Raw genomic sequence first — 27,986 nt, forward strand, 5'->3', positions numbered from 1 at the left:
GGGGAAAGATAGGGCAAAGAGAGACAGGAAGATGGGCAAGATGAGATGAGGTCGAGGATCCTCTTGGCAGGAAGAAAATCGCTCGAGAGTGGTGGTGGTGAGGGTGGCTGTCAAGATGGGAAGATCAAGTAGCAGCGAAATTTCGGAGGAAATCCGGAGATGGATTAATTGGTAAGTAACTATTTAATTAAGAGGGATAGGTGGCAAGTAATAAGGGATCGATTTGGGAAAGATGGAGGTTCGTGTTTTGGATTTTACAGGGTGGATTCTTGCATTCCGGGATTTATGACTGAGGTGGAATTGATTACGTGGAGACTTCGAAATCGATTGAGAATGCATTCACGCTGATCTTCGAGTATTGAGATATGGTAAGAGGAAGGTAATGTGGTTATTTCTTTTGTTTATAGTTTTAGATTTAAGAGGACATTCGATGTTCATCTTGCACGATTGTCGGTCTGAAGCATGATGATTTCCATCGGCGTTGATTTTCTGATCTTGCTCCAGGCAGGGTTTCATCTCTTTGTTCTTGTTTATCACTTTTTAACAGATGCTTATGAGGTTAGAGTAACCAATCAGAGAGTCGTGAATATGCGTCGATCATTTTGCATAATCAATACTATTTACATAATCATTATTTTTATGGTTCGAATTAATTCGATCTCTTTCCTTTCCCCGTTCACAACACGGTCAGGACTTAACTATATCGAAACCTGTATGTAATCAATGTGGATAATATACCTGCCTTTCCTCTGAAATAACCCGTTCGAAGTCGTCAGTCGTTCAAGAGGCATGACGGCGAACGAAACGGCAACCTTGAACGTTGCAGTTGTTGGTGGTGGTCTGGTAAGTAACCTTAAAAGACATTAGCTCAACTATCTGCTGAAGCAAAAATTTAACTTAAAAGCATAAACGTCTTTCCTTAAAAGTTTTCAAAAGAATGTATGAAAAAAATGGTAACGCTTGATTTTCAGGTCGGTTCACTGACAGCATGCTTCTTTGCTCGGAGAGGACATCATGTTCGCGTCTATGAGTACAGATCAGGTGAGTGCTGAGGACAGACATTTTTGACATCCCATTGTTACATATTAAGATTCAAGATATTAATTTTTTAAACCGAGTATCGTAAGGATTTTCATGATCATCTTTATTCACAGACATTCGAGTCGAGGACTCCAAAGGGCCGAGTATCGACCTGGCCCTATCATTTCGGGGTAGGGAAGCCCTGAAGAAAGTGGGCCTAGAAGACGCTCTGATAAGCCAACATGGAATTCCCATGCGAGGGAGGATGTTACACGAAAAGGATGGAAGCCTTAAGGAAGTGATCTATGACAAAGTCCAGCACAATGTAATGTAATAACTGAAAGGTGAAAGCATTGATAAGCCATTTCCGGGTAACGTTTTCCTTTATCATTGTTGCAGTGCATTTACTCAGTCAGTAGGAAATATCTGAACGAAGTGTTACTGAACGGTAAGCAAAGCTTTGTTGAAAGATTTGACGTCATTTTTCAACCACTCATCTTTAAAATGTATGGAAAAAATTCTTGCCTTAAAAGATGGGGTACGTTTCTAAGCACGCTCTTCTAAAATTCCCTGTCTTGTTCCGTGATTTAAAAGATTCTCAGGGGATTTCATCGTTTTAGTTAATATTTTCCGAACCCGATTATATCGTTGGTGAACTCTATCCTCACGAACAATCCGGTTGGTGGCTTTGAAGTACAAGTCGTGGATTCGTATCCGATTACTGGGCGGCTCGAAGCCGCAAAAATTCGTGCATGTATCGCGTTACTCTTGCACTACGCAAGGAAAGTTCAAGTCAATGTCCACTACTGGCTAAGATTAATATTGCGACCGATCGCGACAAGGTCTTGACTGCGGAAAAAAAATGGTGTAACCGGGTAAAGATGTAAAGATGTAACGAAACGAGTACTGTTGCTTCAGCTGCCGAGAAGTACCCCAATGTCCATCTCAAGTTCAACGAAAAGCTCCTGGATGCTGACTTGGATGCTGGACGAATGAAGTTCCTCGAGTGAGTAAACACTTTTCGGAAAATTTGATCAAATCATCAGTCTAAGGGCCATAAGAATTTTTTTTCGCATTTCAGTACGAAGACAAATATAATCGAAGAAACTCATGCTGATCTAATAATCGGTGGAGATGGGGCATACTCTACAGTTAGAAAAATTATGATGAAGAGACCTCGATTCAACTTTAGTCAAACTTACATAGAACATGGATATGTCGAGATCTACATACCGCCTGGCAAGAATAACGAAGTAAGTCTTAAGAAATTAATTATTTTTGACATATTGCTGTAGAATTTCAGGAGTAAGTACATAATTCATTGTATTTACGTGGAAAGAACGTATGTATACTAATTACTATCCTCGTAAATTATTATTAATTTCTGTTGCTAGTATTTGATGAGCAACAATCATCTGCATATTTGGCCTCGCGGGGAGTTCATGATGATAGCTCTACCGAATGACGACAAAAGCTTCACGGGCAATCTTTTCGCGCCATTTGATATTCTTCTGCGACTTAACACTGCTGAGAATATTATCGAGTTTTATCAGAAACAATTTCCTGACGTCGTGCCTCTGATTGGAAAGGAAAGACTGCTTGAGATTTTCCTCAGCAGTGAACCGAAGACCCTTATTTCGGTGAAAGTAAAACAATTTTGTCCTCACTACCAAAACCTTTGGGATTATGACTTTTAAATGATTACCAATTAGGGTTTATAAACAAATTTTCTCCTAATTTAGTGTAAACCATTCCACGTGGGAAACACGGCACTTCTCGTTGGTGATGCTGCACATGCAATGGTGCCATTTTATGCTCAAGGGATGAATGCGGTAAGAATTGTAAAAATTCATGCATTGATAAAAGATTATTCTAACAGTCTTTATACAATTTTCTTCCTTTTCCTGATAGGGTTTCGAAGACGTCCTCATCTTGGATGAACTCATGGAACGTTATAATTCTGATCTAAGCAAAGTATTACCAGCATTTTCGAAAATTCGTTGCGATGATGCCCACGCAATCTGCGACCTTGCCATGTATAACTATATCGAGGTACGTTGCTATTGTTTAAACAAATTAACATTTTTATGTAATACGTTGGATGATTATTTTTTCTTGGGTAGATGCGAGATCTCGTGAGGAAACGATCTTTCTTGTTTCGGAAATATTTGGATACGATTCTGCAGAAGCTTTTTCCAAAAACCTGGATACCCTTGTACAGTACAGTGCATTTTACAAGAATGGAATTCTGCAAGTGTATCTCTAACAAAGCATGGCAGGACAAGGTAAAAAATATATATATATATTTTTTATTAATATTGGACAGAACGTTCTTCTGATTATTATATTTTTTGCAGATACTCCGAAGAATCTTCTGGTGCTTGGCTGCAGTCAGTTTAGCAACTTTCATTGCTTTAGCAAGTGGAAAGACTTCATAAAAATCGTTTTTGCTACATGAAGTCAAAAGACATCTCAGAAATCGCTTTCTGCATTAAAATCGCTTTCGTCCACTTCGTCAAATATTACCGTCCCTTACATTTACGAATTACATCCTATTCTGCACAATATATACAACGATATTAAAAATCAATAAGTACACAGCCTAAATGAAAAGTGAAACTAATTAAACGATAAAAAGGTACATGAAAAACAGCTTTTTACATTTATACCTATATATAAAAGGAAGTGATAAACGTTTTGCAAATTGATCAATACGTTTCCTGATGCCTGGATATGAGATCTCCTTAAACCAGCCACCAATTAGTTAATCTCCTCCGAGTGGAATACTTTTCGGAATTGTCGATAGTTTTCCTCAGTCAAATTCTAGATGAACGACGAAGTTCAGGATCATAGGCTGTGGGACGCCACTTAAATCTTTGGGATCAAGCAGTGAAATCCTCGGTCAATCCACCTTTTGGAGAGAGAGATTTTTAGTCTTGATCTCTCATTCGATTATAAGCGATGTGTCAGGATTTGCCAGGTACTCGTGTTTGTATTTGTCGAAAAATTCTGTCAAGCGGTCTATGAATTTCGCGTGGTACTCGTCGACCTGCTCGGTCGTTGGTTTTGGAATTTTTGGAATTTCCATCGGTGAGCCCACTAAAAATCAAAATTAATTTAACCGGTCTCTTATAAAACAATTCATGATTTATAAGGGAACACGTCGACTTGCCGACAACAGTGATAGGTCTCCTTTGAGGCAGCAATCCAAAGGAATATTGGAACATCCCTCGACCAAGAAACAGGACCGGAGCTATTCCCGTGCAGTTTTTGAAAAACTCCTGGAACTTTCTCAAAAACGACCCCTCTGGATTGTTCACTTGGTCGTACAAATCCGTCTCTCCGAATGAGAAAACTGGAACCAGAGGAGTTCTGAAAGAGAAACGAAAGATGCATCACGGACGAGCGTAAGTATTTCTATGAACAATTAAACTTTTTCGGGTTTACTAACCCATGTTTTAGGGCGAGCTTTACGAAACCCTTCCTTCTCTTCAGGACGATTCGATATGACCCTGGCTTGCACTCCAAAGCTTCTGAAGCTCCTCCAACGATCAGTACTGTTGCTCTTCCGGTTTCAGGGCCTCCGATAAGATATTCTATACTGTTCGCACTCGCACTGCAAGCCCCTGAAATTCGTAAATTAATTAGTAAAAATCCCCCGGCAGAACGCTAAAGCTTTTTTAATTAATCAATCGAATTTAAAAAGCTATACTTACCAACGCAAAAAACGAACTCTCGAAAGAAAGGCACGTGAAAGTGTTGTTTCAAGGTGAGGATAGTGATTTTGAGCCCTGGGAAGAGGTCCTTGAAGCCCAGCACATCCGTCGCGAAAGCTCCAAATCCTCCTGTCGCAAGGACTCCGTGAGGAAAGGAGCAGAGAAGATAATTCCTCTTGGGATCCAACTCTGCTGTCTTCACCAATTTCAGTGGAAAGTAATCACGGTAATATCTCCACCAAGCGCAGTTTCTCAACCACCTCGTCCACTTTTCGCTGCAAAAATCATCCTCATGAATGATATATAATATAATTAATGAAGTATGAAAAAATCGTCACGTCTAACGACGCATTTTCACACGTTCTTCTCTTAGCGATAAGATCGACTTGCGCAGCCAGAGTTTAATGTCCTGATATCAGGTAACGTCTCTCAGATAGGTAAAGTTACTAACGGGTTGAAAAAAGAATCACTCTACAAAGATTGTCATGGCTGAATAATTTCAAAGGTTTTCACTGTTGAACTTGAATGCAAATATTTTTTTTTTGCTTGGAATAAGGAAATAACGATACTTACCTTCTGCCCCCACGATCACAGGTCTTTCTGTCGAGATAAATCCACAGGAAGTAGGGAGCCATCAGATACCGATATTCGGAGAAAAGAAGAATGTAGATTGTCAAGAAAGTGCAGATGAAGGATCCCAAACCGACCACGATGATCCAACCACTTGCTGCCAAGGTCTGGAGCCTCCTCTTCGTCGGTACATTCAGAGGAGCAAATTGGATCCCCAGGAGCTCCATGGTACGTCTTAACCGCTAAAAAATGCAAAAAGATATTTTATCCCCATACAAATTGCCACGACAAAAATTCACCCGACTCTCTCGCATTTTCACGAATTTTATACACGCACCATCGTACGGCTTAAGCGCTAAAAAATGCAAAAAGACATTTTGTCCCCATACATTGGTCACGGATAAAAATGCACCCGAACTCTCTAACACATTTTCACAAAATTTATATACACGAAACGACGTTTTTAAGTAACTTTTCACCGTTGGCAAAAAAATCGTAACTATTATTCGCCGTTCATGAAAATTGGATGAACTCATCCCTGTCACATCTATACATTTAATGATAATTTTCAGGGTGGTGTGGGAATAATTTCTGTACTTAGATTTGCACAAGCACTGTACTTTTGCGCGCACTTACACCGCTGACAACTCGGTGGATGAATAAGTTTGACGAATCGGATGCGAGAGCTTGTCGACCGATATAGAACGAGTGCGTGTACCGAACACTATGTCATGTGTACGCACTATCTGTCGCTTTTGGAACGCGTTTGACCGAACGCCTTCGTTTCGAGAACAGGCTAAGCGTTAACCGAGTGACTTCGGCTAAAGACACTTCCGATACTTTTTTCTACTACTTATGAGCCTATCTAATCTAATATTCCCGATTTAGGGGCCCACCATTTGGAAACTCACGGCAGGTCTGTCGGTGCGTGAGTACCAGACGCACTCCTTAGTTACAATTTATGCGTTGAAATTGTCACAGTACTGTTTATCCACCGAGACATTCCCAATGAAATGAATTCATGATGTGACGATTTTATTAATCCTAACATAATCCGTGGAAAAATGACTGTGCCCCTTCTATTATGATTTATGTTTTAAAATAAAAAAAAAATGAAAGAGGACCGGGTGGGAACCTTGTTGGCATAAGTTTAAAGAGAAAAACGTGCTTTATTACCTTTCTAGTTAGTGGATATTTGATTAGCCAGGCTTAATTTCAATGACTCGGGGTATTTGATACACCTGTCGGTAAATGGGATTGTCAATCAAGGGCACATTAAAGTCGCGTACGAGTCATGCACCATACACGCGTCTTTCACAAGTCTTTCACTCGAGGCTCACGAAACGTCAATGACGTTTCCTCGCGCGGGAGATCGAATAAATCTCCACCATTTTTATTCGCCACATACACAGAGAAGGAAGGCCTGATAAGTACTGGAAATTGCGGCGAATTGGACACTGGGTTAGGTAACCGAGTCATTTGTGGGATGGAAATGAATTTTTTTACACTATTTACCAGTGGTTTAAGCCGGCTTGGGTAAATCGCGGCAAACCGTACGTGTCGGGAAGAATTATTTATAGAAACGTAACAGGAGAAGGAAGAAGAAAGGTGGACAATTCGACGAGCGGTAGAAATTGCAAAGGGCATATAATAATTATCAATAGTTTTGTCGATCTACTCTAGATATACACTTTTTACAGGGAGGGTTGTCAAAATCATCCAATAATTCGCCCAACAGCTATAACTGAGATAAAGCCTTATTCCAGTTGCCAAGTTGGAAGTACAATGAATTATCGCTATCATCATTCTACCAATTTTATCGTCAACTTTGGAATGGTCTGATAACTTATCAAAGGGAGGTGTGGCGAGTACAACGTTGCCCTGGTAAAAGAACAATAATCGCTTCTTCTTCGTCACCTGAACACTCGTACAAAATTAAAAGAGAAATGAAAGGAGAAAATAGAACTGAAAAAGAAACGTGCCGAGCATATCATTAGCATGCTTTACACATGCTCGTATGATCGGTTTCTTTTCAAGAATTCCGATAACATGACGAAACAACAGTATCGTATACTGGAATTATCATGAAAATTCTTTAAAATAGTTTCCAAGGTACAAAGTATGACACTGCCAATTACTATGATGCATGGATCAATTAATCATTATTGTTTATAATATTATGCGCGACAATTGCGACCGAACAAGGTTCGTCTCTGCAGATAAGCTCTTCCTGGCTTGGTGCGATCAATTTATGAAGCGAGCGCATCACTTGCGGGTATATTGTCGTGCGACTTTTTCCTCTATCTCTCGGTGCAGAGATCATGCCAAATGTCACGAACTTTCTTCTTTTACCAGCGCTCACCCGATTATGATAATCCGAGCAAAAATACACGATATCACGATCATCAGATCCAGTTACCACGGAAAATCGATACGGGCTTAGAGTTGCGATTCTGGGATATTAAGATCGGAGTGATCAAGTTATCAGTGTCGACAGCGAGCGACTTTTTAAAAGAATCCCTCGAACCTCTACGTCGATGCCTCTGATATTTCATCCGCCAATTCGTGGTCTTTAAAAAATAAAAATTCCCCCGAGAATTGAGAAGTTTTCAATTCACCGAGGATCGGGTCTCGGACAAATCAAGCAGCTTTGTAAGCGCCTTAACCAATTTTTTCCTAAAACCAGAGTCAAGTAACTTTGGATTGTCTTAGCTCGTTTTCGGACCTCTGGATAGCTAATCCGTCGTCGTCTCGATTCCACGATAACAGAAAATTCCCGGGTGCAGGAAATATGGCTCAGGGTCGCGACGACATTTTGGATAATTCCTTGTCCTGGACTCCAAGAGTCCAGTGAGACAATAATTCAGGAAATAGATTACATTGGTTAAGCCACGATCTGCTAAACTCATTATTCATCTCGGGGTCAAGTAAGTGCACGATTTATCAGCGATCTGTAAAATGATGCATTTCATTTAGCTGTCAGCACTTCATTGTTATCCATATCTCACGTCACTTGTTTCTGTCGTTCAGCGAGGGCGATTATTCCTCCGGAAATATACGGGACTATACGGGACTATACGGGACTATACGGGACTATACGGGACTATACTGGACTATACGGGACTATACGGGACTATACGGGACTATACGGGACTATACGGGACTCTACGGGACTCTACGGGACTCTACGGGATTCTACGGGACTCTACGGGACTCTACGGGACTCTACGGTACTCTACGGTACTCTACGGGACTCTACGGCACTCGATAACGCTCAAAAACACTCGAAAAATGGTCGATAACGGTCGAAGATGCTCCGAAACTGTCGAAGAACGCTCGATAACGCTAGTAGGTAAATGTAAAAATCATACGCGAAATAGCTCGGCTTATATCCGCGGCTAGGGAGGATTTTTCGCTGCATTCGGCTCTCACGCATACTCGTTATGAATGTAGCGCCGAACGCACTCATGCTCAACGCCATGCCCCGTAGCTTGGCGCTTGGCTGGTTGGGACGCGCGAAGATTTCTAGGAACAATCGCACTCGACAGATTCGCTGCATGCGAGTTCCGTACGTGACATCCACGCGTGCCCCAAAGCTCCGTATCACGTCGACTTCGGAGCAACAATGTACTTAGAGTAAAGAGGGCGCCACGAGTGTTCTTCCCTTACCATCAAAAGCGTGCAGTTCGGTAAGCGTAGGTAAGCCACCACCGTCAACTGCTGCATGGTATTACCATCACGAGTACGTGAGCCGCCAACGGCGACTAGTAGATGGTACCGCCATCGCGAGTGCGCGAGCTCCTATCAGAAATTCGTTTCGCCGCCCTTGGGGGCAAAAAACGGTGAAAGCTGACGTACGAAATCAGAGGGCAGCACAGGATGCGATCGCGCGACCGTGCCCGTGAGCAATCTCTCAACTCATCTCTGCTGCCGGGGTTAAAAAATGATCTGGCCTAGGCGTGTGTGCGTGTGGTTACTGAATAAAGAAAATGGCAGGGGCGACGATTAGGGCCAGTGAAGTTATTGCTCAGAACTTGACCTCGATTGGTGCCACTGCCGCACAATTAGTCCCGAAACTGTTTCCTTTCCAAACTCAATCTCGTTTACACGTGTTTTGCTTTCACCAACTAGGTTGACTGCACATCCGTTTACGTAATGTTTTCTCCACCGAGCAGATGAGTATGCCAAATGGTTAAAATACCAAACGGCCACAATGTCGAATGGTCAAAATACAGAGTGACCGAAGCGTCGAGTGGCCAATGCTCCAAATCCTCCATAGATTGATATGGACCATTAAATAAATCTAAAAGAAGAGTTGTACAAAAAGATGCAGCTATTATTTGCAATGCACTCTTGTACTCAGGACAGTCAAGGAATCACTTGAAAGGGAATTTGAGTATCGGCAGAGACATGGAGACCTTAGGCTAGAATAATCGGCGTTTAATGACCGCGCTCACCGCGCTATAATATCTATAATCATAATAATGATAATATTAATAATGTCAACGAACAATGTATCTCTCGATCTCGATTTCCATCCCGCGGATCTCGTGGCGGCGTGCGCGAGTTAATATTAGGCGAATACAAAATAATCCCACGTACCTCGCGATTTCGTCGCAGGTCTTTTGTTATCTCGGCATAGCCCTGTCACGAGATTCGCGTTTAATGTCGCCCGAACAAAAACTTATCTACAACAATTCGCTACCCCCATTTCGGGCGAATCTGAAACCTACGACCGAGCGTCATATTGTCGACGAGACAAGAGATTAACATTTTTGCGTCAAATGCTCTTTCAGTCGAGGGTTTCCAGTTCCTCGATGCGTGTTAACAAAGTGAAGGTGAGAAATTCTGCGGTTGGAATTGATCCGAGATTTAATGATAAGATTGATAAGGCTGACAGGGGAGATTTCGTCGGTCTGGAGCGATCTCAGCTGACGCACCGAAGTGGCCTCGTTAACACGTAAAATAGTCTCCAGGAATGGCGTCGACCAGCGACATATTGTTTCGGTAAAAAAGGAGAACAATAAATAAATAACATCGTTCAATCGTCGTTTACATACGCTAAGTCCCGTTCTCGCCTCTTTCCGAGGAATTTAAGGGAAAAGCGGAACCGCGACTTAGTTGACGGAAGGGGTTGTACAAAAACGACGTTTTTATTGCAGGTTTTACCAAAAAAATAAAAATAAAACTGGTTAAAATTATAATAATAAATCGACGCGAGTTAATGGAATTTCGAAGAAGACTCCGATTGTCTGGAGGCGATGGAAACTGAACGATGTCACGAACGGGTCATACGCACGCGTACCTTGGAACATTTGATAAAAGAAATGGAACATACGAAGATTGTACAGGTTCTTCGGCGAACTTGTCCAATTACGTCCTTCACACGATCGAACAATTCGTTCCTTTGGGAACGCAATGAATGACAACCCATTCTTCTTCGACGAAGTGCTCGATACCGATTATTTTGCCATAATTAGATAATTACTCCTAATAACCCCTTTTGTTCATCGGAGCATCGTCCAAGAAGAGCGCGTCTTTAAGTCCAGATTTTAAAAGGGTGACTCGATCGTACACCAAAGCGATTCGCTCGTCGGAGCTGGACGTGCGATCTCCTCCTCGAAGGCGAATGTCAGGTATGACAAATGGATTCAACTGGTGTACGATTTAAAGCGCTAAAACCGTTCCTTTTAACAACAATTATCGTCTAGGAATACGTCGTAGCGAAGCTCTTAAATTTATTGCTTTACCTATCCTAGGTGTAGCTCGCGAACGTCCGCGGCAATTGGTCCTTCGTCGCACTTTCCTCAAACGAGAGTAAAACTTAACGCGGTCATTCGTGTCGGTAATTAGTTTAGTTACTTTTTTTTTTCTTTCAAGTATATATTATAATAATATCTTCTCGTTCAGGAAATAACGAGGAAGAAGAACGACGAGCGGCAACGGGCGACTACGATGATGCGACGGTGATCGATCGATCAGCTGATCGGCGGATTAACTGACCGGTCGATCAGCTGATCGGCTACGCGGGACGTCTGTGAGAAACCAGTCGCTCTGTCCAACTAGTCGGTTAGAATTTCATCTGTTATCCGCAAAATACGTTTCGACGCGTCCTCGATATAACGTTTAAGAAAGTCACATAGTAAAATATCGATATACAACATTCGAGTAGACAATCTAATAACAGTCGATAGGAAAATAAGAGTAAGTGATTGGATCTTTCGGGCGCCGAGGCCCCACACTCTACTCGGCTCTCTTCCCTCGTGTTCACCGATTCTCTCGTTTTCCTTCGGTCTCCGTACTCGCTTCCGATCGATAGTCTAAAAGCTATTGGGCTTAAAACTTAACGCGTGTTATCTATATATTATCCGCCGACGTACGCGTAGACGTGGAGGGAGCATGCCAATGGTAAAAAGTGAGATCAACGTTATGCACGAGTAATGTGATTCTAAAGTCTGTTTTTTTTTTGTTTCTGGTACCGTTTCTTTTCGCTCCAAGATTATTAATATCGTGGAAAATATTCTCAGTGACAACAAAAAAATTCTCATTTAAATGAAATGTCTCGAACATTAATACTTCGTGATATTCAATGGAATATTAGGTGTAAGGGAAAATTCTGTCGTTTTTAGACGCATAGAAGTGTACTTGTTAAAAACGACAGAACGTTCCCTTACACCTAATGTTGATACCTCAATTATTCTAAATTCAAGTAAACTGGTTGTTCTGCCGATTATTTATGAGATACCAGAAAACACTAAATCTCAACGTTATTTCTCGTTTCTGCCCGTAGCAGTCCCATTCTCTACCAGTAGAAAACTCGGCCCACGCGATACACGCTGAACATATTATCGAGGATGTATGTATATGTATACTATGTACAGAGGAGTAGGATTCGCCATTTCGATAATAATTAGGTACTAACAACGTAAGGTCAGTCGCGGCGAGTGCGATGACCGATTCGACTCTACGCGTCGAAATACTGATTATTGGTGTTTTGGCAGCCAATGGTTTTTCATCAAGCGATTATCGGACGATTCCCGAGATTACGTGCCGGCTCCCCTCAAAGGGATCGAACAATAATTTTTCTTCGGCCGTCCAAGCCGTCTTGCGGGTAACGCGCTAATTTTACAAATCTAAATTCGTGTCGTCAATGGCGGTATTTACTTACGTAACTACTTTACACGGGCGCAACGTTTGCACTGGCGGGGAGTACATACATACTTTTGGTTTAAACGATCATTTTTTTTTCCCTCGCACAAAAGACTGAACTATATTTATATATGTGTGTATATATATAACTACATCGGAGAAGGGCACGAATCTATATAGAATCCGTGCATCAGCGAAATGCTTCTCCGCAAACCTACGTAATCTACTAAAAACGCGTCGACGGAATAAAATAGTCGAATTGCAACCCTCGCAAAAAATCATTCTATACAATAATCCGTAGAAACACCTTAGCAAGTATCACATATTGATTATGGATGATTTATCTAGTACTGTACAACTGCTCGAAACAACCGGCACGTTACTAATCTCGACCTTGCGGCCGAGACTACCTTTCCTCTCGCTCTCCAATGTACTGTACATGTCCAAATTAATTAACGTCAAATCATAAAATATCCAAGTACGTATCTGAGGAAGAAGCATCGCGCTCGCTGCCGTTAAATATGATTTATTTTCTTTTTCTTAAGCCGTTGAACACCATGCGACGAGGTCTGGGGACGATTGATTGGGGTCTACTGATTTTTCTCCATTGACCTGGGATCGATAGATCCTTCTTCGGAACGGCTCTGTCAAGCTCGAAATACACTTTTCTTTTTCTTTTTCTTTCTTTTCTACTGACGAGTTGCCGAGGTCCTTTCGGCGATTCAAGCACCGTGGACTCATCTTTAACCAGCGATGTAGCTGCATCGGAACCACTTTTTGGTTGGCATCTACTTTATTTACGGCCGTGTATGCTTTGGCTTACTGGCAATCGAATACTTCGCGATCGTTTATGGATATAATATTCGACACGGCGACGTCGAGAGAAGCTGCGAAGTTGTGAAGATGATTTTCGGACCTCCTCTCCTGTCCTCGTCCTCTTCCAGTTACGTCGAATTTTGCGGATACTGCTCTGGCTGGTAATACCTCAGACCATTTATCTATAGATATGAAAAGGTTGACGCGTTAACCAATAGTTGCTACATATTACATACGAATTATTAATCATTCTGTACGACATACCGTCATGTCGTATTCCGTGATGTACGCCGGGATTTCCAATTGATCAGGTGACATGACTTCATAGAGGTACTCCACCCCAGGTAAATTGTGGACCTTCTGCTTGATCGCAGGTGCCATGAATGTCGTGAACCACCAAGTCATCATCTGCATTAAATTGAAGAAACATTAAATAATTGTCAATAATTGTATATTTTCTTGATTTTAAATCGATGGAAAGAAACGATCTCAATAGTAAACGCCGTGATTAATAAAATGTAGAATCTTCTCTCGATTTTCATTTTTTTTTTCGACCGTGGCATTAAATGCAAATTTGTCAATTCGTTTAGATCGGCGAGAAGTTAATTTTTCACCAGGTTTGCGATAAGTTTTAGGTAAGTTTTAATAGTGGCAGGTGGAAGTACCGAGACTCGGGCATGCAGTTTCTCGTCGGCAATTAGTTCCGTGCAAGTTGAAGGTCCCGGTCTTGCGTTATGAGAAAATCACGCGGTGTCCTTCTAAAACGCGTAATTCGATAAGTTCCCGTCACAATGCAAGACGATGCCACCGACATTAGACGCCAGATAAGAGAACATCTGGCAGCGCCATTGTGCCGGCAATTAACCAATTAGTAATTACCGAGCGAAAATAACGATGGCGAAAAACTCGTTGTATAATCGCGCTTTATTACTCGGGACTAACTGATCGGCACGATCTACTTCGAAAACCTTACACGATGAGTAAAACGCTTAAGAAGTTCCGATAACTATTTCGATAGCAAACTCGAAGAACTCCTCTGAGCTCTACAAAGTCTGCAAACGAGCGGTGTTAAAAAAAGAAAGTAATGAATGATGAATAAATGAACCACGCCCGGGCCGATGTAATTCGGTAGCAAAAAAGAAAAAACGAATTAAGAAAAAAAAGGAGGACGAGGCACGTCTCAAGCTGCCTTTTCCTCTTCGACCAGGGAAAGAAAAATGAGAAAACTGGCGTTTACGTACCTTGGTCCAGAATGTGGGATGAACGATGTAGAAATGTTTCAGGTTCTTCTTATATCTGGAACGACACGAAGAAGGGTGAGATATTTTCCCCCGCCTTTCGAGACCACGGGTTATTTCTTTATCTCGTGAAAATAGAATGGCTTATCGAATAATTTCCTCCCTTTCGGTGTAAATGGATTCTTTTTTTTTTCTCGGCTCGTTAATTCTACTTTATGAAGAAACAATGAAAAACAGAGTTCGACGGGGTGACAAACTTACTTATAAGGAAGCACGTTGTAGACCTCCCTGAGCCAGTGTAAGCTGGGGTAGTTGTTGCTAGTCGTCAGGGTGTGAAAATAGGCGATCACATAGTCACCCTTGACGATCGGATCCAGCAACTGGATCAGGTATAATAAGGCCTGAAAGGAGAGCCGTGCTTAGTGGACTGGACTTTAGCTTTCGCGATTTTCCCCTCGACGTAGCCTTTGGAAAATTGTCCCCTCGTCAATTTTCGTAGGGGTACGGAATTCACCCCTCGAGATAGGAGAGGGCGTGCAAAGGCGAGGGTGTGTACCTCCGGGGCGCACTCTTTTAGAGCCAATCGATGACCGAAGGGTTGCGAGAGGGTTACCATTCTCGGGGCCTTCCTCTCCGCTTTTTCTCTCTCTCCAAACGTACTATACGAGTATGCAGTACGTACGTGAGGTCTTACGAGTGTACCCTAACCCAGATTTATTTAATTTTCAATCGGGGTCGTCCGACAAGGGCTCCTTTTAATGCCAGGGGAAATCAATTCCGAGGCGCGCCTAGATTGTACATACTCCGTAGACAAAATAAAAAAATAAATAAAATAAAAATAAAGAAATCCGATTTTCCCGACATTTTTTCGAGATCTCCCCCACTCTATCTCCGGTCTAAATAATCAAGATACAATTTCGCAGTTACTTAACGTTTTATTTTTACATAATTCCCACCGATACCTCGTAATCAGGGATATGCAGTGAAATTTGACAACAGTCACCCGAAGACCCTTATCACGCTGAAATTTTCTTATTCAATTCACGCCCGTGCCTTGCAATCCGACACGTCATTTCTCGCTACGTTTCCGCTATTACGCAATGACGGGTAATAACTATCGTGATTCAGAAACGCGTCGTCAGGTGCAATTCCGCGGTCTGCAACGAGAGACATACGCAACGTTATAGGCGCACTTCGGATCTCGATAGATCGCTGATGGAATCGTTCACCTTCCAGCAAGATCAAGATCGGTCTTACGCATCGCCTAACGTGAGCGTACCAGCGACATGCGACCTTGTTCGGAGTCATTTATAGCGCGAGAGCATTATCGCGGATTGTCCGCGATAGCTGTCTAATTAGCGCCGTTACTTCTCCGCTTTGCGGAAATTTTCAAGCGGCCCACGTCGTCGGAAACGTCGCTCGAGAAATGCTCCATTTTCGGCTGCCTTTTCACGAGCTGTTAAATTTACATTAAACTCCCCGCTACGATGAGCTCTCTTTGACCGTGCTTCATGCAAATGATGACGTATCGGTTACTGTCACAGAAAATTATGGAAGAAGAAAAAAAAAGGAGAAAAACGAGACGAGTATGCAACGAGTATGACTATATCTCATGACTCATGGCACCTCGTTCCGTACAAGGTTCGATTTCCTATAGTAATGCTTCCGAGTGTGAGCTCTTTCAACAAAGTGGACGGGCCTGGAGCGACTTCCTCTATTTTAAGTTTTTTAATCGTGAACGGAGGAAATGTCAACTCTTCGCGTATTCCCATTTGTCGGACAATTTCTGAGTCAGCACGTATGCTCGGTATCATCGAATAACCGCGGTTTATGTCCTGAGAAAGGTATATCATTTCAAGTCCAACCGTAGAATTAATAATTTGAGGTAACATCATTTTAAAGCGTATAAAATATGTAATACAAAGTGGAGGAAAAAGTGGGTCCGAATAAAAGTCGCATCTCTCGTGTCGAGGCTAGGCGGGAAATGGCGTGAAAAGCGTCTCGCGGGCCATTTCGAAAATTTTCAACGAGCGCTCCAATTATCGGGCTTCGCGGAAAGTGGAGTCGCGTGTCGCTGATATAACGTCACGGGTATAACATTAGGGGTGGCGACGGGGGGTTAGTTTCACCCGGTTTACACATACCCCTGGAGTTTATTTCCGTCGTAGGTGCAGGCCGAGGTGTACGACTAGAGATCGATCGCAAATATCCGAGATTAGTATCTAGAGGCCGTTAAAAAAAATTCATCCCGGCCGCCCCAAAGGCGAATGAATTCTCCATTGACCTAATTTAGCGGCAAGTGCGTGTCGTCAAGAATAGCCTTAGGGGTGTCAAAGAGGCCTCCGGATTCCTGCTCGAAACCGCGTCCTGTCGATTGACCGGAGTTAATCGAGCCGCAATTTCTCCCGGGAATTTGAGGACACCGATTGGCCGATTATAAGGCGAGCAAAGATCCGTGATACCGCATGCCTTAAAAAAGTTTACTGGGACGAGGTTGCCGTCCCGGCGTTAACCTTCTTTCTCTCGTCAGTAAATCCGACCGAGAGAGGGACCCTAAGAATTGATCTCGCCGACGGGCGAAACCGAGATCGCTATCGATCGAAAGTCGTTCTTGGTCTACATTCGACGAACGTCGGCCTAATTTTCTTAGCTTTTTTTTACATCGACACGGAATAGAATAGTTCACCTTTACTCGTGTAGTCGTAGAAAATGTGAGGATTTCCAGGGAAAATGACGTTTTCGGCGAAACCGCGGTGGAGGGGTCAAAACCGAGGCAGAGAGAAGCCGGAGAAAAAGGTTCTCTGAAGTAGGTCGAAAGGGGGGGAATTTTTCTTTTCGAGTCGAGTGCAAACTCAGAGTCGCCCGTTTTTCTCCGCGGTAACGTCAAAGAAACGTGGCGGGAATTTTAGAAAAGGAAAATATCCCCCGGGTGACGTACAATTCTTCGCGATCGTCAAGGAAATGACGCTCCCTTACTGAACAAATTCCAGCGGCTTGGATGTATCGATCATGTTTTGGACGATTTTTAACAAGTCGTTAGCTCGTCTCGCGACCCATTCAGGATTAGTTGAATCAACGTTTAATTCAGAAACTCCTCGTTTATCGTCGGCCTCGGGGAAGCAACGACTTGTGTGAATGATCTTGAATATCGCTCTCTTTAGCTTGGCACGGTTCGTTAAACATAATCGTGTCGTCGACGTCAAAAGGGAATAGTTTCGCAATGCCGACGACACCAACCGTCAGGTGACATACAACCTGTCGAGGCTGGACAGTTAAAGAAAAGAAAATAAAAAAAAAATAAAAAAGGATTGAACATACAGCTTTCCCGAAACGAATACATTTTACCGTCAATCGATTTTACCTCGCCCCCACGTTACCGTGAATTATTTTTCCAATAAATCCAAAACTTCCATGTCAATTTTTTCTATGAATGTACCCAGCTTCGAAGGGGAGAAGAAAGTGAAAAGAAGGGAAGTCGAAAGTTTCGGGTGCCTTTAAAGTGTCAGTACCAGAGTACGTGGGGCCTTGAACTTCAGGCTTTCAGCTCGGTGCAGTTCGTTAAACCGAAACGATGTCAAAAGACCCGAAAAGGGGAAACCAGGACTCGCGAAAACGCCTTTGGCCTCTCCACGTGAATCGAATGATGTTAAGTCTATTTCGGTAAGTGAAATATCGACCTGCCGCGATAACTCGCACATCCCCAACAGTTAACCCTTTCTTCGAGGTCAGGCCACGAAATCGCGATGCAATTCTCTCCCTGTGAATTTTGCATACAGGGAGGAAATATCCTCAGTGATTCCATTCCCGGATGATTCCGGAATAATTAATACGTCCGTCAATGTTAATCCCTGGTGGCGTATTTGCAAATTTCTCGCCGGGGATCTCGCAAATACGGGGAGGGTTTCCTCCGTGACGATATTCGCGGATGATTTGGCATAATAATTAATATCCCTTTTAATGACAGTTCCGCATGACATTCGCAGGTCGATACGAATCAGCCTCGGCACGTGTCATCGGAAATTGCAATTACGCGGTAACCCCACGTGGGTCGCCTGCGATTTCCCTGGTGCTCGGTCAGCATTCGTGAGCGAAATTTGACATGCCAACGGAGTTCCGGGACGTTTCAGAAAGTTCTCACTTGCATAACTTCTCGTTTATGCAATCGAGAGAGCCGAAGTGCAGCGAGCCGTCAAAAAATATTTATCGCATAAAAATGCCGGAGCGTACGCTCGATGGGAGTCGCGTGAGTTATTGGACTCGTTTCGGGGCTGGTCCGGCAGTGTTTTTTTTTTCAAAAATCTCTCCGTTCAATTTTGTACCCATTCGAGCGATCGGGACAAAGGCAGGGACGGTGGGGAGGGATCTCGCAGTTTCGGGAGTTTTTACTGAAAATTTATCGTCGCCGCTCACCTTGTCGAGATTGATTTCATTAGCAGGGAACCATTTTCCAACGAAGATCACCACCGGTCTGCCCTGACGATCCACCCCTTTCTGATAGAGGCACCCGATCCCCGACACCTCCGACAGGTCCTCCGTCTTTGCTCTCCTCAGCAACCTCTCGTACCTGTCACAAATCAGAGCTTCATGAGGAAAGAAAGAAAAAAAAACAATGATAAACGGGCGGCGAAAATTAGGAAAAATATTTTCAAGCACCTCCGTAGTTTCCATTAACCGAGTCCGACCGGCGACAAGCCAGGGACACACGCTGGGGTTTTCCGGAATACTTTTCCAAGCGAGAAGCTCGCCCAAGGGGACGCTGAAAGGGTGAGCTCACGGCGGGCGGATATTGGAAAAGTTATTATACCCAAGCCGCGGTGAGCTTTGTACCACCCTTGAAGAAAAACCCTCGGTAAACCAACAATTTTCCAGGGATACGAAAAGTTCCTCCGCATCCACCTCTCCGGTAGGTGAAACGCTACCAGTCACGAGGGATTAAATCCCGACCAGGTTCCGTTCTCCCCAGAACGAACTCAGGAACCTTGCCTTTTCCAATTTTCTCCAAACGGCAGAAATTCCGTAGACATGGTAATTAACCATAAATGGCGTTGAACCGTACTTTGTAATTCAAAGGCGATTTAAATTTAGGGCTGCGATGACTGGACGCTCGAATCCAACGCGGCGCGAGTAATTCGCGAGTGCCTTCTCGCGCGCTCGTAGGAAGCATCAGCTGATCGGCTCGAATGAGGAAGGGGAATTTCTTAGCGTAGACGTCAATGGGCGGGTTTTACAAGGAGGAGGAACCGCGAGGAGCCGAAAGGCGAGGAGAGACATACTCCCGGAGTGTCTCGGAAGGTCTCGTTATTCGCGTCACGGTCGCCCGTAATTTTAGATCTCTAATAATGTCGAGTGCGCAATTGTCGATGTTTACGTGAAAGCGGGCACAGAGGTCCCTTGCGGTGTAAAACACGGGTCGATCGGTGGTTCCACCCTCGGTTCCTTCCTTGTTCCACCCTCGTTTCACCCTCGGTTCTACCCTAACCCTGGCTCCTGGTAAACCCCGGAGCTCTTCCAATTTGTTCGGGCCCGCGATTAGAGGCGATCGATTTCCCTTATACGAGCCAATGGGCTTTGACCGGTCGAGGAAACGTCGCCAGGATAGGCCGTCTGCCAGGAGAAAATGGGGGAAATCGATAGGCCCTACGCCGCGTGTCGTCCTTAAGCGTCCTCAAAAAGTTGAGTCTCGTCGATAAAATTCCCACGAGAGTGCGAAAACCTCTACCTAGCCGTTAACCCACGGCTCACCGGCGTCGGGATAATTTTGCAATTACCCGATACCTCTCCATCATCCTCCCAGGCCATGGAAGAATGGACGGTCTGTCGCGCTCGCGAATATAGTGGTCGTTCAAGAGTGCCTATCAGCGTCGCATTGCGCGTACCCGACATCTAGACCGCACCGTGACAAAGGAATGGGTCATTTTACCCTCGATTCTGTTATTTCGTCCTTTGCGGGAGGACGTTTCCGCGTCCGGCAAATATTTAGAGACTTAGTTGGCCTCTTCGGGAGTCTTGGACGCACGTTCGCGAGGATAAACACGTCTCTTGTTGGGGACCATCTACACGTACCGATTGTTTATGGCGACTCGACGCGCCTTCTTCGTCGCCTCTATCCTCGTTTTGCACCCGTACCTGTATTTTTTTCCTCGTTGAAAATTAAAACTGATTAAACGATCCCGCCCACGAGATCAGTCCATGACGGTGTTACTCTGGCGATTCGCTCGGGTCCGCGTCACGTCTTCTCGAAAGAAACCGAGGGGACAAACCGTGCCAATGTCGAGTCTCGATTTTGGGTCAAGAGCACGATCTTTGCATTCCGCCACGCGGAGAATCCGCAATTCGCCTCCTCGAGAAATTCACACGTGTTCCTCGTAAAGTGACGTTAGAGATTGGTCACGACACCCTCGACGTGTCGCCCCGGAAATAGGACGGCCACAAAGTCGAGTGGCATTTGCGAAATACCCCTTTCCAAATAGAAAGAACAAATGAAATAAACGAAACTAAACGTGAACGGTTGAGGTGCTATTTTAGAGCCCGTTGCCTCTCCATTGCTATAGATAAATAAATAAATGCTTTAATAAGAGGTATTGCAGAACGTATCTTATTGTCTCTGCGATAAAGCCGATATTTCCGAGTCTATGTCACGGAAAAATGAGCTTCATCGCTCAGCGAATAAGGTGACGTTTGACTCTTCCGAAATTAGAATTTAATTCCAGTGGAAGGGGGGATTGATTCACTACCCGGTCATGAATCTCAAGTTCTTGCACCAAAGTCAACAAATAACAATACAAGGTAGAGCTACCCGCCAAGTGCAACCGAGTGCCTTTAGTCGTGAACCGGAGGAATGACAATAGGCACGGCGCCATCGTTCAACGTGAAAAACAAATAGTAAAATAAGTATATACAGAATATGTACTTTGGTAAATTCAAACGCAAAATGAACATGGAATAAAATAAAATGACCTCCCTTTTGACGGGATGAAATTGATATGAATTTTGAAAATAATTCAACCGAGCAGTAAAATGACTTTTCTCGCGGCGTCTCCACTCGGCCATGAAGCTTGATAGTAGTTTCGGAACAATGTTACTCCTCTTCTCTATGTATTAAGCCGTTTCATTAGCTAGTCACGTGCTCGGCTTTTGACAGCTATCTGGATCGTGCATGTGCATCCGCATGCCTGGTTTATGCACCGAGTGTGCTCGCAAAGTGAACTACGCGACACGTGGAAAGTGATCGCGATTCTAACCGCGAGACACCGGCACATTATCGACATTACGTCGGTCTCTTGGGAAACGCGCGTATGCGTATCGCGAATCTATACACGAGACGCGACACACAATCGATGCAGAGGCACACATGTGACGTTGATAACGCCGTCCCGTTCTGACGTCTGCCGGCTCGGCCCATGTGCACACAACGTCATCCACGCATGTGCGGGAAGACTCGGAAAAAAAAACGAAAGAAAAAACGGGCGAAAAGAAAAACTGATATCGGATATCTCGGATAGGACTTGAAGTTTGAACGCCTCTAGTGGACAGAGAGTCGCAAGGATATATCTAGGAAAGTAGACAAAATGAAAAAAAAAAAAAAAAAAGTTAAGAAAGATTACGAGACCATTTTTCATCCTCCACCCCCGAGCACAGCTCGGAAAGGTTGACGGCAAAGTGACACCGTGCAACATCGCCCATTACACCTGTCGAAATAAAACAACCTCGTGATGTCTCCGTTACCTCCGTCCGAGAAATCCACGGTAACCACCCGAATGATTTATCGTTATTTTTCGTAGCCGTCCCGCGACACTCCGCCATCCGCGAGTCGCGTACCACGGAGATAATTATCTTTAAAAGTAAAATTACATCACTCATAAAACCACCCGGTAATTAAATCCACCCCAAAGGACGCGAACGAGGTCCTCGGGTTGCCAATGGCACGGCACCATTCCACGACGAGGTCGCCGTAGGTTACCAACCGAGTAATAATCCCTGGAGAAAAAAAAATATATACACATATACATATTCATTGTCCAAATTCGTTTGTTAATTTTAGAGGGTACTTCAGGAAAGAACCCGGACATTCCACCCAAATCCGCCGAATTATTCGAACGTGATCCACCGAAAGTTGCCAATCAAAGGATCTTGTCACGTTGCCCGAATATGTAATAACGATATTCCATAATTATTGATCGGCCGAACGGAAAGTACCGACTCGGTCGAATATCTTTCCGCGCGCTCGACGATTTCGATTTCCTCGGTTTTCCGGAATACCCACCGATCCTCGTCATCGATCACATCCACCATGTCGATCATGACCATTCTCTCGGACCCTCCTGCGGGGGGTCGGTCGAGTCTTCCCTGCGAGCTAGCGTATCCAAACAAAAGTGCGTCTTACGGCCGGCTTTACGGAAGGTTGAGGCTTCGCCTTGACACTCCGAGTCGATCGAAGCCGAGGTTCGACCTTAAGGAGGAGCGCTCCTAACGGCGAGGCGATTCCGGATCCTTGTGGCTCCTGGGGCCGAGTCGCGAGGTCGGGGCTTCGCGGTGCTCGCTCGCGAATAGCTCACGGCCGACTGAAACCTGCCGGTAGGTTCGGGCTCGAGAGAGCCTAGAGTTCGCAGTGGTGAGGCCGTGCGCTCAGTCCGACAGGGGCCACGGCGCCTGCTCCAGTCAAGGAGCCGAGCGACGCCAGTCGTCGCCTTTTTAAGCCCGTTTCCACCGAGCCGAGACGCTTGTCGCACTGCGCCGTTAAAAAGCGCCTCTCGAAATTTTCGCCCGGTACGAAAATCCTTTATCCTTGAAGTTTCGCCGAATATTCGAGCGCAATGTCCCCAATTAAAGCCCAGAGATAACGATATTCACTGAACCAAAGAGGTACCAATGAAATATTCCGCTAATTCAATGAATAATTTAATTAAAATAATTACTCGACGACTTAGACAAACCGAAATAAATTCTCGTGATTCCAAGGAGACGTTGCTTTCGGTTTACTCGAGGTTCGTTCGAGAGAAGTAACTATTTCAGTTAACGAGATATTTTCTCGGAATTATTCACAGAAATGTTCCTTTGGTTCGATGGAGTTTCTTTTTTCCCCAGGGTGGGAGTAGGTCTTAGGGTTTTTCGGAGAGGAAGAACTGCGTTGTGAGGTGTAGGCAGAAAGGGGGATTTCTTTTTTCTTCTATGAAGGAGTGGAGAAAGAAATGGCAAATCTAATCTGGGGTGGGTTAAGGGGCGTCGCGACTCCATTCCTCGTTTTTTTAAGCCCGTTTTTATCTCGCCGGGACGCCTGTCGTCCTGTGTCGTTAAAACGGTCCTTTTTCCGCTCCCTTAAATTTAGCCGAATTTTCGGCCGGGATGAAAGTACTCGGTTAAAGGGGGATTTTCTCGGAGAAGAAAAATTACGTCCTGGAGTGCAGGTGGGAGGTAGGGATTTTTTTAAACGAAGATGTGGAATTAGTCGTGCGGATGCTGGCCCTTTTTTTTTCTTTTTTAGTCACCTTCCCTTCTGCGAGGATGTAGACATTTCTTTGACGAATTTTGTTTAAGAGAACGGAAAAATACCGTAAGTAACGAAACGAGACGGAATACTTAGTACCCTAGAGAGATTATTAGAATGAGATAAATATGCACGATTAATTAATCTGCCAGCTGCGTCGGCTTACGTCCTTTTCAAAATCTGTCCCGCTTTGGAGTAACCCTGTAAAGTCATCAAACCAGTTTTATGCTTGTAATTGAAATCGGATAGTGCCTCAACCGGACAATGCTTATTCCGAGAGTAACGTGAGAATTAGTCCAGCAAGAGTTACCCTGCACCGTGGAAGGTCTCGAGTATGTCAAACAAATCATTCAGGAAGTGCATTAATTCCCCGCAAGAAATCCAGAAACGTCAGCGAAGTGGGAGAAAAATTTGAAATCATTTTTAGACGGTCTAAAAACTGGGAATTCAACCATGTTTTTCGGGCTTCGAACCCCCCCGTAAATTGTAACATTTTCCTGGGGTACGAAGATGTACGTTGACATCCCACCCGCGACCACCTCGCTTTCCTAGGATTTCAGGACGACCGAAATTGAACCTCGGAATAACCTCCGCTCTGCCCGGTGCAACTTGGCGAAAGCTCGGCCCCACTCGGAACCGTAGATAATTTCCAGGGGCTGCACCGAGTTCAGGACAACTTTGGTCCTGGAATTAATCCGGCTCCTCGACAGAAGCACGCATGCCCGCAAATAGCTCAGGGCGAACCACTGATGGGATTATTCAGCCTAAATCCAGCCTCTGAAATGGTGGAGGAGCCATCTCGATTATACCCAATGCTCCGCCAAAATCCTGCATTAACGCTTTTATGAAAACCAAGCAATTGGTAATGGAGCAATATTAATGCTCAGCACTATGATACATCAATGTACACTGATGGACGAAGTGCAAAAAAAAAAAAAATTGGGGGAATAAAGTCGCTCAATGGGAATTTTTTGTTTCACTAGCCGCCATCTCGGAGCAAATTTACACCGAATGAGCACTCGCATGCAAAAGTGCAATCAAAAGAGCCGCGCCGGTGCAGGTCGTATTACGACTCGGGAGCCTGGCGAGAACGTTCTCATTTAAATCCGTCCGATGCAGTTCTACTTGCTGGTGCACGCTCATCCGATGCAAATCCGGCCTTATGACAGCTATCGTTTCATCAGCGGTTTTCATTAGTTGTTTCCCCGTATTTCAGCTGTACCGTGCACCGCTGCGCAGAAATGTATATCCGGTTAAACGTAACCTGTTAACTGCACGGAATACACCGGCTGCATTCTCGATGCACCGGCAAGGGTCCGCAGTCGGCCGCCGATTAAAATTGCAAATTGAAATTGCAGCTACGCTTGCACTGGTTTCGGTCCTGGTAGACATCTCACGACCGCCGTATAATCAATGCAAGATTAACAAGTCTTATCAACGCTGCAATGTAATGTCGGATTAATGCAGAATTGCATATCGCGAGGTCGATCAAAGAAAAATCGTCCCGAGTCCCCTTTCTCTGAAGTAGAATCGATTTTTCCGATACACTCTTGCACCGTACAAATAAAGGACATTGGACAATTACATCCAGGTGAAATCATCTCATTTTTTTGTTTCTATTTAATATTCCTCCGTTTAATCGATAATCATCTCGACGTGAATATTTTCGTGGATTGTCTCGTAAATGAAATAAGTTTCCTCGATGTTTAAGTGCGAGGCACGTTTAAGGAAAACTCGGGAAAATCGTTTTTCTCTTGCGGAAGAGCGTTGGACACGCGAAGGCCTGACGACTAATTACCTTCCTTCTGAGCCGACAATTATGGATATGTCTTTGACTCTGCGAGAAAGTGGAGGCAGACATTTCCGGGGAGGCTCCAATTTCGAATTCTAGGGCCTCGCGGTTCGCCAAATGCGACACGCCTTTTTAACCTCGACATCGGGTACGCTCGGTTTGCGCAGTACTCCCTGCAGCGTACCGAGATTTACGGCAAAACGTTTTGATGAAACGCGAATGTCACTCGCACGCTCGGACGAGGTTAGGATGGGAGAGGGCTTAACGTTATGTCGAGGATTTGAATGTCGTAACGTGCAGGCGTCACGACGCCCGGCGTCTCTCGGCCTGGATCTCGAAATAAGCCCCCTTAAGGATTTCGGATCTCGGAAAATCCAAGTCTTCCACCGGCCGAAATTTCACAAGAACCTCGGTAATACATCCTGGACCATAAAATATGCAAAACTAAAACGCAATCTCACGCTTTACTTTTATTTCACGTAAACGCCTGACACTAAAGTCGCTTCCTCTGGAACAGATTTTTTTCCTTTTGTTCGAATCGCCATTCGGAGGGAGAAAGAAAGAAAAATCGTGGATAAAGAAGGGTGCTAATAGTTAAAAATCGAAAGCGCTCATTTCCAATTCGAATGAGGAGTCGTACAGGCGACACTGACCTTTCCTCTTTGGACATTAGCTGCTTGGCGATGGTCGCCAGTTTTGGCTCCTTGCCGATCATTCCCATGCTCTTCGGCCACGCCGACCAAGAACCAGATTTCCCGAAAAACTGCAGAATGATCGAGTCTTATTCCGCGCGTAAAAACTGCGCGAATTTTTGCGAGGAGGTTAATGACAGACTAGGAGTCTTTTCAGAATTTTGGAGATAGTTTAGGAGAGGGTGTGGCGTAAAATCTGAGCTTCGAAATTTATAGCGTAAAAATCCCGCGAATTTTTCGGCGAGATAAATGACAGACTAGGAGTCTTTTGAAAATTTTGGAGATGGTTTAGGAGAGGGTGTGGCGTAAAGTCTGAGCTTCGAAATTTCGGCTTTCGCTTGTCTCGCGATCCACAAAGGACCGTATCGAACTCTCGCGACGGCTCGCCGATGACTGAGCTTGCGGATTGACTGCAAGCTCGTATACATCGAAACCACGCGTTTATGTTTACGTTGTACCCCCTCTGGACATTGGCGGCGAACGTGGCGGGGGAAGACGCGTGTGTGCGCGCCAAGGCACGCACACACGTCCACGGAGAATGGACGCCATCGCGTACGACCTGGCGAGACGAGACCGAAAGAAAGTGACGCCGTGAAAAAAAAAAAAAAAAAACGGAGAAAACCGTCGACGCCACGCTTTTATTCGCATTCCTTTCTCCTCTGAAAGAAAAATCTAAAATTAATCTCCGACTTTTCATTATCCGTTCACCTCACGTCCGAAGGAGTGACTCACTGATGAATATCCTGCTGCATGCCGAGCGACCTCTTTGACCGACGAGAAATAAAACAGTCAGATCGAGGGATCGAAAACGGAAAAATTGAAAATCGATAGTCAATCACCCGCGGAAAAATACCAGTATTTTTCAATCGATAAAATCTTTGAAATATCAACGTACCTCGGACCCGAGGGATTATTCTCTCAGGAAGTCGTGGATTTTAATGCCCGAAATCACGTGGAAATCAGCTGGAAATTGACGTTTTCTTAAAGGAATTAAGTGCAGTAAACGATTTGCTCGGTGAAGACATTTTTTTTTCTCCACGTGTTCGCGGGACCTTATCGATGCGAAGAGGGTTATCCACGGAAAACTGACCTCTCCTCTTTGGAAATGAGCTGCTTGGCGACGCTCGTCAATTTTGGCCCCTTGCCGAGTTTCCCCATGTCCTCGGATGCGCCGATCGAGGTAGAAGATGCGCTCGCAAAGGAACCGGGAGATTATCGAGGAGAATTGTCCCCCGTCCGGGGAGACTCCTGGATAATCTGTCGCCGGGTTCGAGCTTCGCCAGGAACTTTTCAATAACCCAGAAAGAGTCTCGGGGAAGTTTCCCGGGACACGTACAACGCGGACTTCCGAGTTCGCGAAGTCGGCGTTCCTACTTTCGCGTCGAGAAGGACCGCTCGAGAAGAATTGAACCCGAGAGAAGATTCTCCAGTGACTGAGCTCGCGGATTGACTTGAGCTCGTGTACATCGAAACCGTGGGATCGTGTTTACTTTATGCTCCCCATCGGCC

General features: G+C 44.5%; 3 protein-coding genes across 9 annotated transcripts in view; 1 reads left to right on the top strand and 2 right to left on the bottom strand.

The window, feature by feature from the left end:
- The first annotated feature begins 298 nt into the window (after positions 1-298).
- On the top strand, positions 299-3,519 carry LOC105697599 (kynurenine 3-monooxygenase). 4 transcript variants are annotated; one of them, XM_023432297.1, is made up of 12 exons: positions 299-379; positions 692-843; positions 972-1,041; positions 1,155-1,345; positions 1,420-1,558; positions 1,939-2,026; positions 2,102-2,273; positions 2,415-2,666; positions 2,763-2,852; positions 2,932-3,072; positions 3,144-3,305; positions 3,378-3,519. In XM_023432297.1, exons 2-12 carry the CDS (start codon positions 790-792, stop codon positions 3,456-3,458), a joined length of 1,440 nt encoding a protein of 479 aa, XP_023288065.1. In that variant the 5' UTR covers positions 299-379; positions 692-789; the 3' UTR covers positions 3,459-3,519. The 4 variants fall into 4 exon arrangements, with proteins under 4 accessions (XP_023288065.1, XP_023288067.1, XP_023288066.1 ...); XM_023432299.1 differs by having other exon boundaries at positions 1,420-1,468; XM_023432298.1 differs by lacking the exon at positions 692-843 and having other exon boundaries at positions 300-368.
- A 372-nt stretch (positions 3,520-3,891) lies between these two features.
- On the bottom strand, positions 3,892-6,829 carry LOC105697600 (2-acylglycerol O-acyltransferase 2-B-like). The gene is made up of 6 exons (XM_012421054.2): positions 6,483-6,829; positions 5,310-5,548; positions 4,737-5,011; positions 4,472-4,646; positions 4,193-4,392; positions 3,892-4,119 (listed from the first exon to the last, which is right to left on the bottom strand). Exons 2-6 carry the CDS (start codon positions 5,531-5,533, stop codon positions 3,965-3,967), a joined length of 1,029 nt encoding a protein of 342 aa, XP_012276477.1. The 5' UTR covers positions 5,534-5,548; positions 6,483-6,829; the 3' UTR covers positions 3,892-3,964.
- A 2,902-nt stretch (positions 6,830-9,731) lies between these two features.
- Positions 9,732-27,986, bottom strand: part of LOC105697568 (protein GDAP2 homolog) — a 41,430-nt gene continuing 23,175 nt past the window's right edge. For all 4 annotated transcript variants that reach the window (XM_012420974.2, XM_012420975.2, XM_012420976.2 and 1 more), the window contains exons 8-12: positions 18,920-19,073; positions 14,771-14,910; positions 14,513-14,567; positions 13,536-13,679; positions 9,732-13,453 (exon numbers count right to left, since the gene is read on the bottom strand). In XM_012420974.2, coding sequence (XP_012276397.1) covers positions 13,400-13,453; positions 13,536-13,679; positions 14,513-14,567; positions 14,771-14,910; positions 18,920-19,073 — 547 coding nt within the window. In that variant the 3' untranslated portion in view covers positions 9,732-13,399. The remainder of the gene's footprint in view (positions 13,454-13,535; positions 13,680-14,512; positions 14,568-14,770; positions 14,911-18,919; positions 19,074-27,986) is intronic.

The sequence above is a fragment of the Orussus abietinus genome, unplaced genomic scaffold, assembly GCF_000612105.2.
Source record: "Orussus abietinus isolate OABI.00-Male unplaced genomic scaffold, Oabi_2.0 scaffold64, whole genome shotgun sequence".
Lineage (NCBI taxonomy): Eukaryota > Metazoa > Arthropoda > Insecta > Hymenoptera > Orussidae > Orussus > Orussus abietinus.

Bases quoted from the DNA above. Each gene is read 5' to 3' on its own strand.
- LOC105697600 (XM_012421054.2), bottom strand. From the start codon at position 5,533: ATGGAGCTCCTGGGGATCCAATTTGCTCCTCTGAATGTACCGACGAAG. The intron at 4,647-4,736 runs GTAAGTATAGCT...TACGAATTTCAG, and splicing joins AGAGTTCGTTTTTTGCGTTG to GGGCTTGCAGTGCGAGTGCG. The intron at 4,120-4,192 runs GCAAGTCGACGT...TTTGATTTTTAG, and splicing joins GAGACCTATCACTGTTGTCG to TGGGCTCACCGATGGAAATT.
- LOC105697599 (XM_023432297.1), top strand. From the start codon at position 790: ATGACGGCGAACGAAACGGCAACCTTGAACGTTGCAGTTGTTGGTGGT. The intron at 2,274-2,414 runs GTAAGTCTTAAG...TTCTGTTGCTAG, and splicing joins CGCCTGGCAAGAATAACGAA to TATTTGATGAGCAACAATCA. The intron at 3,306-3,377 runs GTAAAAAATATA...TATTTTTTGCAG, and splicing joins ACAAAGCATGGCAGGACAAG to ATACTCCGAAGAATCTTCTG.